The 13,616-nt window shown below is 39.1% G+C and overlaps 1 protein-coding gene across 1 annotated transcript in view; it reads left to right on the top strand.

The window, feature by feature from the left end:
• The window catches only part of SENP6 (SUMO1/sentrin specific peptidase 6), a gene marked incomplete at its 5' end in the record, with an annotated part of 145,185 nt that overhangs the window by 54,894 nt on the left and 76,675 nt on the right, over positions 1-13,616 (top strand). Inside the window, 2 exons of the mRNA XM_019520459.1 lie at positions 4,253-4,323; positions 5,844-5,989. Of these exons, the coding sequence (XP_019376004.1) occupies positions 4,253-4,323; positions 5,844-5,989 (217 nt within the window). The remainder of the gene's footprint in view (positions 1-4,252; positions 4,324-5,843; positions 5,990-13,616) is intronic.

The raw sequence follows: 13,616 nt of genomic DNA, 5'->3' as shown, positions 1-13,616 counted from the left end.
TTCAGACTTGCTTTTGCTAATACCTATGTTTAACCTGTCCTTGATGCCCCATTTTTTCAAATCACCATTTCCTGAATGGCAAACATTTTAAGTTCTTAAAGGTTTATTTGAAAGCAAGAACAAAAGCTGCCATGCTTTTTGGATAGATGCAACAGCTGCTACTATTCCCAAGATACCGTTTTCCTGAGAGTGGACTGCAAAAAAAAAAGTCAGTTAAAACATCAGTGAAGACTAAGCAGTTCTAATTCTGAGTTGGGTTAACAACTTAAAAGCTTTAAGATATTGTAGGGTTGAATTTGTGCCATTATTCTGTATTATTGCCATTTTAACTCATTAAATTAGCCAACCAGTGACAATTCTAGTCTGAACACAGGGTTTATTTCTGAAGGTCTCAAATTTTACACAAAAGCGGTCATTTTAAAACCTCCTTTTCTTCGGGAAAGACTAATTAGAAATAGAAGGCTAGAAACAGCTTGAAATAGAGCATTACCACCACCATACTAATGAATGAACGGATGCTTTGTATGTAGAATTGTTGGCATACAGGTAATGGAACAAGGCAGGAACTGATTTAGCTAAAAAAATAAATGGCTGTGGAAACACTATTTTGTCTTTGGTGGAAAGCCATGGCAATGAGGGATGTGTGAACCCTTGAAGCACCAAATTGCTAGTTAACTAGTTAAGTATTATTTTGTGTATAAAAACTGTATTGATCTGTATTTTAGATCATGTACTCAGGTTGAGGTCTGACCCTGCCACAACTGTCTTTAGCTGAGTAGATCAGCCAGAAGAGATTGAGAGATACTATCGTGTTAATAACACTAACTAAATCATATGATAAACAGGGACTAGAAAGCCCACAACTTACGTAGAAATGGAAGCTGCGACTTTATGCTGAGCTCCGCTATGCGTAAGTATACAGCTGTTAGTATAATCAAAGAAAAACCCTGTTTCATTATACTAGCAACCTTATACTTACGCGTAATGGAGCCCAGCATAAAGTCACAGCTTCTGTTTCTCCTTTAGTGTTGGACTTTCCAGTCCCTGTTTATCATATGATTGAGAGAGAGAGAATGTGTGTATGTATCAGATAAGCCTTTTTATGTTATACTTTGTAACTTTTGTTTATTCAAAAAGTCTGTTTTTAAATTTCTGAATAAAATAAAGTCAAAGTTGAAACTGAATCTAGACAAGGTAACAGAACACCTTCAGAATACCTGTTCTCTGATGTGTTATTTTTGATGGATGTGAGAAACGTGGGAAATGCATTCTTCTTCTTTGTTCTAATATGGTATAAATATGTCCCTGTTTGCTTGCTGCTGTCTCTGTTTAGTGTTGTTTTTGCTCATTCCTCCTTTCCCTGTACTTGTCACATGTATGCACTCAGTAAGGGTTGGATATACAGGGTTGGCTTTAGGATTTTCTGGAAGATTAAGATGACTGATATAATTTATTTCCCCACAAGTCAATTGACTTCATATAAACAGACAAGGAAGGTGCTGAAACTGCCTCTTTTTCTGCAGTACAAGAGGGCAGTCAGCAACTTAGCTGGTGCTTCTGCCTAATTAGCAGTGTTGGGGTTTCTTTTATATTTTTGGTTTTAGCTACCTTTAGAATTGATTGCTTCACAGCTTATTTACTTTGGTTTATTGCTACGTGATAACTCAGTTACTGTTTCCAGTTCCAGAAGGTGAAATGAAATATGAAAATAACTCAAAATGTTTAGGTAACTTGGGATTTGAAAAGGGTTTGAACTTGGCATTTGAAAAGTATAGTAATGTGTTGTGTTGGCATAGTGCCAGGCACTAAGTTGAGGAAGCTGTAGTATACTTTTCATGTTTAGTATTTTTTTGTTCAACTTGTTTTTAATCATTATTTAGCAAAATATGATTATCAAACTCCAGTTTCTTGCCATAAAAAAAAAAAATCAAATATAGCATCAGCAGTTTAAACAGGTTATGGTAATTGGCTCTTTCATTTGCAATATTTACTTTGTATTTTCAGCTGCTTAAGAATGTTAAAAAAAGAAATAAAACTATAAAAAGATTTGTTGGGGGGTTATTTGCATACGTATGTACACATACAGCAAAACGACTTTGTGCTGTGTCTGATCTTATATGCTGTATTGTATATACTATAGCACTTATTACTACTAATATTAGAGATAATGAGATGTCAGATGAGATGCTAAGTAATATGACTGTAACCCTTTACAGGCACTTTTGCCTTTTAAAGTTCTGATGTGTGGTAAATCTTATTTTGACCTTGTGGCTTTTGTTGGTAAGAATTATACACTGCATATTTTACATTTCTTATAAATGTCTTACTTTTCATCTTGTCACTTATAGAAACATTACCTGACATGAAAACAAATTAAATCATAATTCTGCAACACTCCTGCTCCTTTCATAAATCATACACCTTAATTGCTCCCAACTTTTTCCTTCTTCATATTCCTACCACCCTCAAAAACTATAAAGTGAGATTGATTGATTGGTATAGTGGTTTGGTTTGTTTGGAAGGACTAGATTATGTTGAAAGGGTAGATAAATGTTGTTGCTTTAAAGATAACATAGTAGTAGCTGCCAACTGGGGTGCTGTGAGACCCTCTCAAGGATGATGAGATGCTGTCTCTGTGGGCAGATAGAATCAGCCTACACAGCTCTGTTCCCAGGTGTGGCATTAAGAGCTGAATCAGAACTGCATTATAAATGTAATGCAGGCAGAAGAACTTGGTGCTGCTGCAGCTTCCTGGTCTGGCTCCACATACGTCTCCTGGTAGCAGATGCGTGTAGTTGGTTTTGTCTGGCCACGATGCACAGTAGCTTAGAGATAAAGTAGGTAAACAGAGACTTTACCGTAGTGGTTCTCAACCAGGGTGCCACCAAATTCAGAAAAGTTATGGAGGGGTGTCTTGAGTCTAAAAAGGTTGAGAACCGCTGCCATCCAACAATAAAATATTTGAAGCCCTGCCAAATGTCAGTCACAAACCAATTTCAAGTACTTTTTGAAGACGACATAAAAATTCAAGGGGCGTAATAATTTAATGCCTTGAGAGAGATCACACCAAAAGAGAAGAATTCATCTCATCCCAAGTCTACATATAAACTACACAAAACGTGAATGATGTGAATTGCTGGTATAGTCTAAAGTCAAGAAAAGTTGACGTTAGAATAGCATATTGTGGCTGCATCTACACGAGCGGTGGACTGCACAGTTGCTAGCATTGCTGTGCAGTACCACACTGCATGGGGGGTTTTTCCATGCTACTGTATGGTAGCAACAAGCTGCTACACAGTAGCATCACATCATGGTTAGTGCCTGGCAGTATTACTACATGGTAGCAACAAGCTATGGCACAGTACCTCATGGCTACTGCACTGCAACATCTGTAGATGCACCCACTAATATTTACTTTTTCATGGGACCGAGAGTTTTGGGACCGAAGTTCAGGTTCAGAAAATTGCAGTGAACAGAACCTATCAGAAGTATCAGGTATCCATGCCTTATAACTGATTAGAAATTAATGGAAAGTAAGCATCAGTCAGGTTTTTACTTAGCACCAAAATGGGAAGTTTCATGTGTCATCTACAGGCCTTCAGGAGACTGAAGAATTGTTAAATTATGTCTGAGATGCATACACGCCATATATATGAGTTAATTGGTCTGTATTTAAAATACATATATAATTTTAAATACAGACCAAGTATAGTTTTTGTTAGCTCCAAATCAAAATATTTTTAACAAGAAAACAGGAATTGTTATTGTGCCATATTTGGCACCAAATTGCTTCAGAGAAGTAGTAGAATATCTTTCTAATTGGGAAAACATTTTGGTCACTGCATCTGTTATCAAAAATGAGTCCAGTTGTAAACTTTTTTTTTAGTGAGGAAGGAAAAAGGAGGACTTCCAAGACAGGTCTGGAAGATTTCATCCTTAAAGGGAAAGATGCTTAAGTTGTTAGCAACAGGAAAACGGATTTAAATTGGAAACATTTGGATGACCTTTATAATAGCTGCATTTAGCATGCTGACAGCTGCCTGTGGGTTATTCATTTGAACCTGCTTAGACTATTAAAGATTGAAAAAATATTTTAATGTATGTGTGATATATAACAAGAAAAGCTATTGACTTTCTTTATGTGCAGACTTTTCTAAAATAGTTATATATTACCAAAAAACCTAAAATATAAATGTCAAAATTCACTTACAAATTCTGTCAAGAATACGACTATATTAAATATCTTTTCCAGAAAAGAATACCCTCCTCAGCTTCAGAAAATAGAAACTGACCTCATAAGATCACCTCAGTCTCGACCAATGGGTAAGATTTCATTTAGTTTAAACCAGAAAACTGTTTCGGTGTTTTTGCCTTGCTACTGTGATTTGCTTCGTGGAAGCGGGAGTGTGCTCACACAATGCATGGTATACTTATAGTGATTTTCAATATGGATCATAATTTTTAAAAGGTGAGTTGAAGTGACATAAGAAAAGATACTTGAAGTGTTTTGAAATGATACTTTCATAGGTACATGTGGTATGTCAAAATGTGAATGCATTTATACATAAGCCACTTGAATCACATTAATATCTTTACAATTTATAGGTGATTATCGTCACAGAACTGAAACTAATAACGTCATACCACTCATGTACAGTTGTAAAGCATCCGTTTTCACTTCACAGGTCAGAAAACTGAGACCAGTTAAGTGATTTGTCAAAATTCACATAGAAAATCTGTAAGGAAATTTAAGATTAGATTCCTGATCTCATTCATATTCTAGTTTCTTCATTACAAGACCTTTGCTTGATGCCATTTTGTGGGTCACAAAGGCTGATAGCACTTCAAGGGTGACATTTATTTATGACACAGTAGAGAATGGTAAGCATGAAAATATATAATGACTAAAATATAATAATGTTAATATCCAAAGGTGTGTACACATTTTTTGTCAAGACCTGAGAACTAGGGGAAATTACTATTTTATCATGGCTGGAGGGAAGATGAATGTGCTGGAGGGAATGAGTCATTGGAAGTATTGAGTTTTCTTGCTAGGAATCCACATGTGGTTGGGGGAGATTCTAAGGTCAGCTGTTTAACTTTATTAATTCTTCTGGATAGGAATATAACCTTAAAAAGAATCACAGAAAAGTAGGGAAAGTCAATACCTACTTCTGTTACTTATGAATAATATATTAACATAGCTTTTCTTTTTTTATTATTTTAGGTAATTTAACTTTTAAAAGAAAGTTCCAACATCAGATCCTTTTTTAAATTCAACATAAAATGTTAATGAATGGTTATTAGAGTAAATTGAACACTTTTTAATTAAAGAAATAACTGTTTTCACAACATTATGCAAAGCAGCTTTAAAATGAAGAGCCTCTGAACATACTGTAAATCTGGGCTTATCCCCTAGTGGACTATCCACTACTAAAGATTCGATTTTTGGTGGAGTGGAGTTGATGCAGTATTTTAAAGACCTAGGTTGCCTGCTAGGAAGTAGTGTTTAAAATGCAGATCCAATTCATGCAATGGTATCTAGAAATAGTGACAGGCATTTTTTTAAACCAGAATTATTAACATTCTTTGTCTTTGCATTTTTATTATTTAGCAGATTTGGTACATATTTCTCAGCATAGGTAAAGCCTAATTGTTTGTTATGCCTGTGGTTTACAGTGTTCTTTAATTTTACTTCATAAGCCAGGTGTGTCTGAAATAACCTTTTATAAATTTATCATGCTCTTCAGTTGCAAGACTGTGTTTTTGGTTTTGTGTGTGTACGTGCATGTGTGTGTGCGCACATATCTGCATGCATATATATATTCTGTTTTTATTTTTAGGAAGTCTGATGGAGAGCACAGAAGAGTCTGGATCAGAATCAGAATCTGAAATTAAGAGGAAGGTACAACAGAAACGTTCCTGCAGTTCATATCACTCTGACTTGCCTCTCTCTTCTGCTACAAAAAAATGTTTAACCCACTTAGAGGTGGGTTAGATATAGCATTTCTGTGAGGTTTTATTTAGCTTCAGAAACTAGTATTCTTAATTGTTCAATTTGGGGCTTAAACACATTTAGAACTGCAACTTATTGGGTATATATTCTTAATATAAAAGAAATCTTTCAGTGTCTAACTTTATGGCTGGTTGGAGCTTTTTAATATGTGATAAGTACTTTGCACATGTAGCTGGTCTCAAGGTAATTGTGCAGTTAACCAGTTAATTGGGCAATACCTGTGACATGTAGAGGGGGCCTGAGGGTTTGACAGCAAACTAGTTATAAGCTTTATGTAGGTATCCATTCATACTATTTTACTGATAATTAATTGTGATTGTGCCTTAAAGTAGAACTGTCGCATAATTGTTCTTTGAAGCTATGAAAAAAAGAAAAACTGTAGTAAAGGTTAGGATGATTTATTGGAAGTGCACTGATACACTGGTCAACATTGTGTTGGCACTGATGAAAGGAAAATTGACATTATCTGCATTTGGCTTCTTTCAGCTGATGTGGCCGATAATGTTGCTGATAAATGCTGCATGCATGTGCAGTCACACAGCCCAGCAGCTGGGGGAGAAGCTTCCAGCTGTTAAATCTACTTGGGGTGGAGGGGCGATCGAGGCCCCTGTGGTGAGGGAGGGAGTGGGGCTGGAGCTGCGCTTGGGATGGAGCTGTGAGTGGCTCCTTTGGGGGGTGGGGCAGAGGGTGGCTCCCACCACTGCATGGACCCTGGGGAGCCATGGGGGCATGTGCCCCATGGATCTGTGCATGGGGTGTGAGGGTGGGCTGCTGCTGTGAGGGTGGGGACGGGGCTGGGCTCCTTCTGGCAGGGGGCAGGGGTGATCTGGGGCTGTGCTCAGGGTGGGCAATGGCGGCAGTTTCTAGGAGGGGGAACTGCCATCCTGTAGCCCCCTCTCCCAGTGCCACTGCTGCCCACACTGAGCATGTACCTAGCCCAGCTCCCTCCCCATGCCCCGCACTGGGAAGAGCCCGGCACTGTTCCCCACGGCAGCCCACAGTGGCAGCCTTCCATCACCCTGTGTACAGATTGGGGGGGGGCATGCACCACTCTCCCCCTCCCTGCACCCCCTGGACAAGCCATTCACAGCTCCGTCCTACACACTCCCTCACTGCAGGGGCCTTGATCATCTTCCCTCCCCTGCACCCACAACAAACTTACTAGATGGACACTGCTCTCCAAGCTGCCAGGCTGCATATCAGCAATCAGATCAGTGTTTATTGCCCAATATGGCTTGTTAATAATCAGCCATCAGGATTGGCCCAAAAAATCTGTATTGGTTCACCCCTATGATTTATATTTATGTTCTAGTTTTCCTTTAAAGTGGAAAATTGGACAGTTTTGAAAATTTTTTTCCTCTTAATTGATGTTTCTATAAAATAATGTAAAGATGTATTTTAATGGCTCATTTTATGATATTTTTTAATTTCTCAATTAAAAGAATGCATTAGATGTTACATAGTTTGCATGTACATGTTAGGATTTCCATGGTATAATTTTTAGTAGTTATTTATTTTAAAGTTGTTAAGCTGTTTATCTGAAGCTATTCTTTTTTATTTTATAAGATAGTTGAAACATTTATTAATTCTTAAATAAGGGAAATTTGTTCTCTTTTAAAGAGAATTCCTTCCATCCCTGCAAAAATAGTGTCAAATGGCTAGGGGGGGTGTGTGTGTGTGTGTGTGTGTGTGTGTGTGTGTGTGTGTGTAAATGAGCATAAAGATAAAAAGTGAAATCTTGCCCTCATTAGACAAGATTAAACTTCTGATTCAGTGGGATTCAGATTCCACCGTGTGTGTGTGTGTGTGTGTGTGTGGCATTGGTGCTATGAGCATTGTAATGTGGACTATGTGACTGTGGTTTTGGGAAGTGTTTGGCGTGCATTTGGGTTTACATTTCTCATAGACTGTGAAATACCAAGCAAATCTATGAAGATTGTTTCATGTGAGTTTTATACAGCCTTTAATACCATATTGTGTACTGTGCATGCAGGAGGAGTTAAAGCAAAAGTATTTTAGAAAAGTTATATAAAAATGGGAACTCTGCTTGTAAAGTCCATGTGCCTTATTTTCATAGAGTTCTGCTGTCAGCAGGACTTGGGAAAAGCTTCTAGAGTACTGTACAATAATTTTATCATAACTAAGTCTTTACATCACTGGTTTCTCAACTGGTGTCTGTATTGGAAGCAAATATAGGATCCCTTTAAAAAGCAAGGGATTTATTTCCTTTTCAAATGTGGCTAAAGACTGGATTTTGCACACTGCACTTCTATGAAATCCGATATTAAATCTCTTGGGTCTTTCTGTTTCTAACGAATCGAATAAACTGTTGGGTGAGAACTGTGTGGTGTTTGTTCCAATAGGCTTAGTGCAGGTAGGATATTTTTAGGAGGAAGAGTTTTAAGTATTCTCCTCTGCCATCCGCCTCCAACTGCATGCATGCACGTAGGCACAGTAGATGAAACATGTCAAGGACTTGGGATAACAGCATAAATGTTGGAGGAAATTGGATTAGTAAGCAGAAAGTAGATCTAGAAATATGATAAATTGTAGTTCAGATCCAACACTGTACTGTTCTGATTATAAGCCTATGTTTTCCCTTCCAAAGAACTATCAAAATTGTTCAATTTCCATACAAATTGTGCTAAACTTTATATGCGGGATCAACTTGAAATTTAGCCCCTTCCAGTTTTGACCTTTCATTTCTTTGTATGCAATAAAAATATCAAGCCAGAATTTTTTTTGGTGCAGTTTTTATTTTTAGTGTTTTTAGGGCATTAAGCCCTTATGGTTCTTTGTTATTTGATTCTCTAGTGGGACTGTATAAGGACAGTAGAAGTGCAAAGTTTTTATGTGTAGTCATTGGCTTCTATTTAGGAAAAAGCTAATTTTCCTAAAATTTAACCTGAAACTGTAGGGTTGATTTATATGCTAGATTGGCTTACAGTTGGAACAGTACAATATATTGTAGGGATTTGCAACATTTTAAATATTTACTTTGTGCTATGCAGGGTATAAAACGTGTGTGAAAACTAAAACAAAAACTAATTTATTTACTAGCAGTTTTTCTTCAGAAAGGTTAATTTCAGCAGGAGTCACTGACAGTTTTATCAACAGTTAAAATGATATGTTCTGACAAATATGAAAAGAAAAAATAATTTTTGTAAGCTAAAATTTTAAGTTTTTAATTAAACAATGCTGCTACCTGTTCAGGACACTCATAGAATCATAGATTCATAGAGAAGTAGGGCTGGAAGGGACCTCCAGAGTCATCTAGTCCAACCTCGTGCCTGAGGCAGGAACATCCCTATCCAAACCATCCCATACAATCCATAATCTAAACTCTACATAAGACTATTGTCAACCTTGACACAACACCCTAACCTGCCACAGGGGAACCATGGTAGATACTCAGCTTATTCTGAAATATAATTTAGCCTTTTTGGCATTTGGATTTTAAATATCTATTAGGAAGTATCATAGAAATAAGTACAAATTTTGTTTCCCTGCGTAGCTACATGAGAGAACCCAGTATTTAACAGGTATTTTAATGGTTAAGCAAATCTTTTCATTAAATTGTTGTAGTTCAGCAAAATATTTATGCATGTACTTTAAAATTTAAGAATGAAAATAGCTAATTAAGAACAGTGGGAACTACTCTCACCCTTTATAATGAAGAGGTATATATTTAAGTGTTGGCAAGTCTTGGAGTTAGGTACAGATACTTGGAAGTATTAGGAGCCTAACTTCTGTTTATTTTGGTGTTCACAGTCTAATCAATAGTTTATAGGTTTGTTGTTTATTTGTGATAAATTGTTTCCATTGAACACCTTTCACTGTTAGTGTTACATAAATTTGTACTTTGTGAAGCAACTAAGTCCTCCTGTTCAAACTCTTAGGCCCCTGACACATGTTTATTTAATGATACAATGAGACCTGATCCCCAGTCCCAAAAATCATGCCTCGTGCTGTGCCACATGTACGTGCCAGGAGGCATGATTTGTTGAGATCAGAGATCAGTTCCTATTGTGCCATCGCTACTTGCCGGTTCAGGGAGAGCCTGGAGACCACAATCCCAGGCTCCCCCTGCACTGGCAAGTTGAAAGAAGAGTGTATGCAGATCCAGCTGGGGCCAGTAATCAGCTGACTGTTAGCATAAGCCTCTGGGACCACACTGGGGGCTCAAACTCCCTCCAATGTGGTTGATTGTCTGAGCTGATGGTCATTCCAGCTCCAGACTGCCCAGTGTGGGTGGGCTGTCCCCAGTGCCCAGGCTGCCCAGTATGATAAGCTAACAATTGGCTGATTATGGGAACTGGCTGGGACAGCCCTTCTAGTTCAGAGATCAGAGCTATCTGGGCTGGGATGATAGTCAGCTAATTGTCACAACCTTGTGACTAGCCTTTGGGGCACAGGGAGTCAGAAGCTTCTGGTGGAGAAGGGCCTCCTCCACTGGGGACTTTAAACCCCACTGATCCCCTGCACCTCCCTGTGACCTGGCTAGAGCTGTTGGGCACAGGATTTAAAGTGAGGAAGCCCAGGAAAGCTGCCTCAGTGTTTCCTTTCAAGCTGCCCATGTACTGGAATCCATGGCACAGGACCTGGGGAGATGGGAGCTCCTAATTTCCCAGTTGCCCATGTCCCACACTGTGAAGCACCACTTGCCACTGGGGGTTGGTGAGTTCCCAAATACTGCTTCCACAGGCACCCAGGAGACTTAAAAAAGCAGGCTTGTGGCTGGGGTTTCCAGTTGCATGCCCACTCTTTAAAAGTCTAGGGTGCAATATGCTGGAGATCAAGAAGACATTCACTGATGTTGGATTTGACACCACCCCTCCTTCTCCCTACTATGCTTCTGGGAATTGGGTGGAGGTGTTGGGTCCAGGACTGCTGCTGCCCACAGCCTGATCTTGTTGATCAGGTAGGGGAGGGTTGTGTCCTGGACCCTGGGATTGCCCCATGCTGGATCCCTGTGCTCAGCTGGATGTTGGTATCTGTCATGGGTCAGCCCTGATGTCTTGTGTTTATTTTAGGGCTTGATACAAATGAGCCACAAAGAAGTTACTCATTATGTGTAGGAAGCTACCTAAATTGTGCCAGAAGTGAGCTGAGCAGTGGCTCTTTTAATCTTGAACTTTTCACTGTGCACCCCCTTACCAGTGATTGGCTGGGGGACCCCAGCAGCCCTGCTGTTTTCTGCTGATCAGCCAGGAGGCAGAAACTGCAGCATATTTTAAAACCACAGTTTTTGCCTCCCAGCTGTTTAGGAGCAAGTGGCAGAGCTGCCAAGGTCCTACAGGCAGTCAGTGGTCAGGGGGTATGTGGTGAAAAGAGCACGATCAAAGGAGCGGCAGTGAAGCACACTTGTGGAGCAATTTAGTTAGATCCCTAATTATATATGGAATATCTTATTGGTGTGTTTCCTATATTGCCATGCCATAAATGGGCTTTAATGTGTGGCCAGGTTACTATTTATGATGATTAACACCTTAATCACATCCTAAATGTAGTATGCATCAGGGCCCTTATAAGCTGTTGGTTTAGTGGAAGGGCATTGCATGTTTGACACTTGTCTAGGAGAAATTGTTACTGATTTCAAAATTCCTGTTAAGGGCTAAGAGAACATTTTAAGAGAAAATGTTTCCAAGGTAAAGACATTGAGTAACTCAGATTTCATTCTTATCAAATTAACACAATATACTGTCAAGTAGTTAATTTTTATATAAAACTAGTAAATTGCCTGTCAAGAATGACAGATGAATTTCAAGTAATGAAAACAAATAGATAGATTTTACTTTTCATATTTATGAAATAATTTAAATATTTATGAAAAATAAAATACGCTGAACATTTGAAGATACCAATCACTTCCTGCACTTCTGCTCATCCAGCAGGCTGGAGGCAGACCTGCGCATGCTGCTGCCCGGCCACTGCCTGTGCGCCTTTTTGCTGGGCAAGGGCAGGTGAGCTCTGCACCTTGCAATGGCTGCCTACACGCTGTGGCTTCCTTTTGTGCCACTCCTGGTCACGTCCTTCCCTGCTTGGGGCTTGGGATGAGGCTGCTGCTGCTGCTCGCCCAGTGCCTTGCTCCTCTGCCTGGCTCCTGCTTTTCCTCAGCTGGCTCCTCCCTCTGCCATTCCCACCACGCCAGGCTCCTGGCATCCTCCCAGGAGGAGCTCAGTAGAAACAACAGCCTTGGCCCCTGACTTTTTTTCCCAGTTCTGGAAGTTGTGATCATCCTAACATGGTCACTAAACAAATGCTAAGGTTTAGCAAAGACATTTCTCTGAAGACGCAAATGTTCTATCTCTTACAGTTTTCAAGCTATTTGCATTTAAAGAGCGTTACAGACAGACAGACACAAGCAGACTGATTAAGCCCATTTTATGTCTGTCTGTCTGTCTGTCTATAAATACGGATTTTTTAACTTAAATATTGAAGTTATCTTTACACACTGGAACCTGAATACTTTGTAGGTTTATGTTACATCTTGCTCCCTAAAGATGAAGGCTTACAGACTTAAAGGGTGTGGTGGCTGTAGTGCCGAAACAAATAACTTCGCTTGACTGGGGTGCTCCTTCTCTTTGCTGTGGCTTTTACTTCAAAGAGCATAGCTTTTCTGATCAGCTGTGTGGAGCTATTAACGAGCTCCAGTTGATTAGAGAAGCAGGTCCCTGTTGAAGTAAAAGCCACAGCAAACAGCTGAGTGGCTTATCCTTAATTCAGCAACTAACTGCAAATTAAGTGAGTTCTAAGCCACCCAGGTGCTAATGATTTGGATTCTGTTCTGTCTCTCTTCCACACCCAGGTTCCATATCTAGATGGAGATGCCAAAAGGTTATTTAGTGTGGCTCTTTTTGTCCTTCACTTTGCTCTGCCTGGCCTCTTCTGTTTTTTTCCAGCAGTTCTCTTACACAGAGGAGGTGCAACAGATTTTTTTGTTTCTGATCCTAATGGAGATAGTTTTTAAAATGCATATATATGTGTGTGTATATATATATACATGTATAAAATTAAAAAAACTGAGGCTTTAAAAAGCACATACCTTTGTTGGCTACAAGCCTAAAGTTTTTGACTACAAAAGCCAGAATCATATTAGTAATTTACAGTAGAGTTGTATATCTGCATGTTCCCCATGTGCAGGGAGGAGAGGAAAGGAAAAGTTAATTGTTTGTTTGTTTTTGTTTGTTTTTAAGGTTCTGCAAATCTGACTAGTAACAGTTCTCAGTATATTCTTGTTATGATTGCTTACAACTATTCAGTGTTAGTATAACCAACAATAGTCCTGTAGTTTGGGTCCTATTGCTGCAGAAATTCACACAAGTGATTAGTCCCATTCAGCTTCAAGGAATTCAATGGCTTAATGGCAGTAAAGCACCAAATTCTTCTAGGGAAGGGATTTTCAAGGTCTCCTGGTTCTACACTTGTAATATACTAAAGACTATTTTAATAAAGAAGCCAGTAGCAGGCAATACGTGGAGATTGAGGTCTCCTGAGCAACAGTGGGAGAAATAATGAGCCATCTCTGTCTTTTTGGAGGGATGTGGTACTCCTTCCTCTCATTGACTTCCAGGAGGAAGGCTGGAACCATCCCCCCCCC

This window comes from Gavialis gangeticus, unplaced genomic scaffold (assembly GCF_001723915.1).
Source record: "Gavialis gangeticus isolate Ggan-Ray unplaced genomic scaffold, GavGan_comp1, whole genome shotgun sequence".
Lineage (NCBI taxonomy): Eukaryota > Metazoa > Chordata > Crocodylia > Gavialidae > Gavialis > Gavialis gangeticus.
This window is presented reverse-complemented; position numbering and strand designations above follow the sequence as displayed.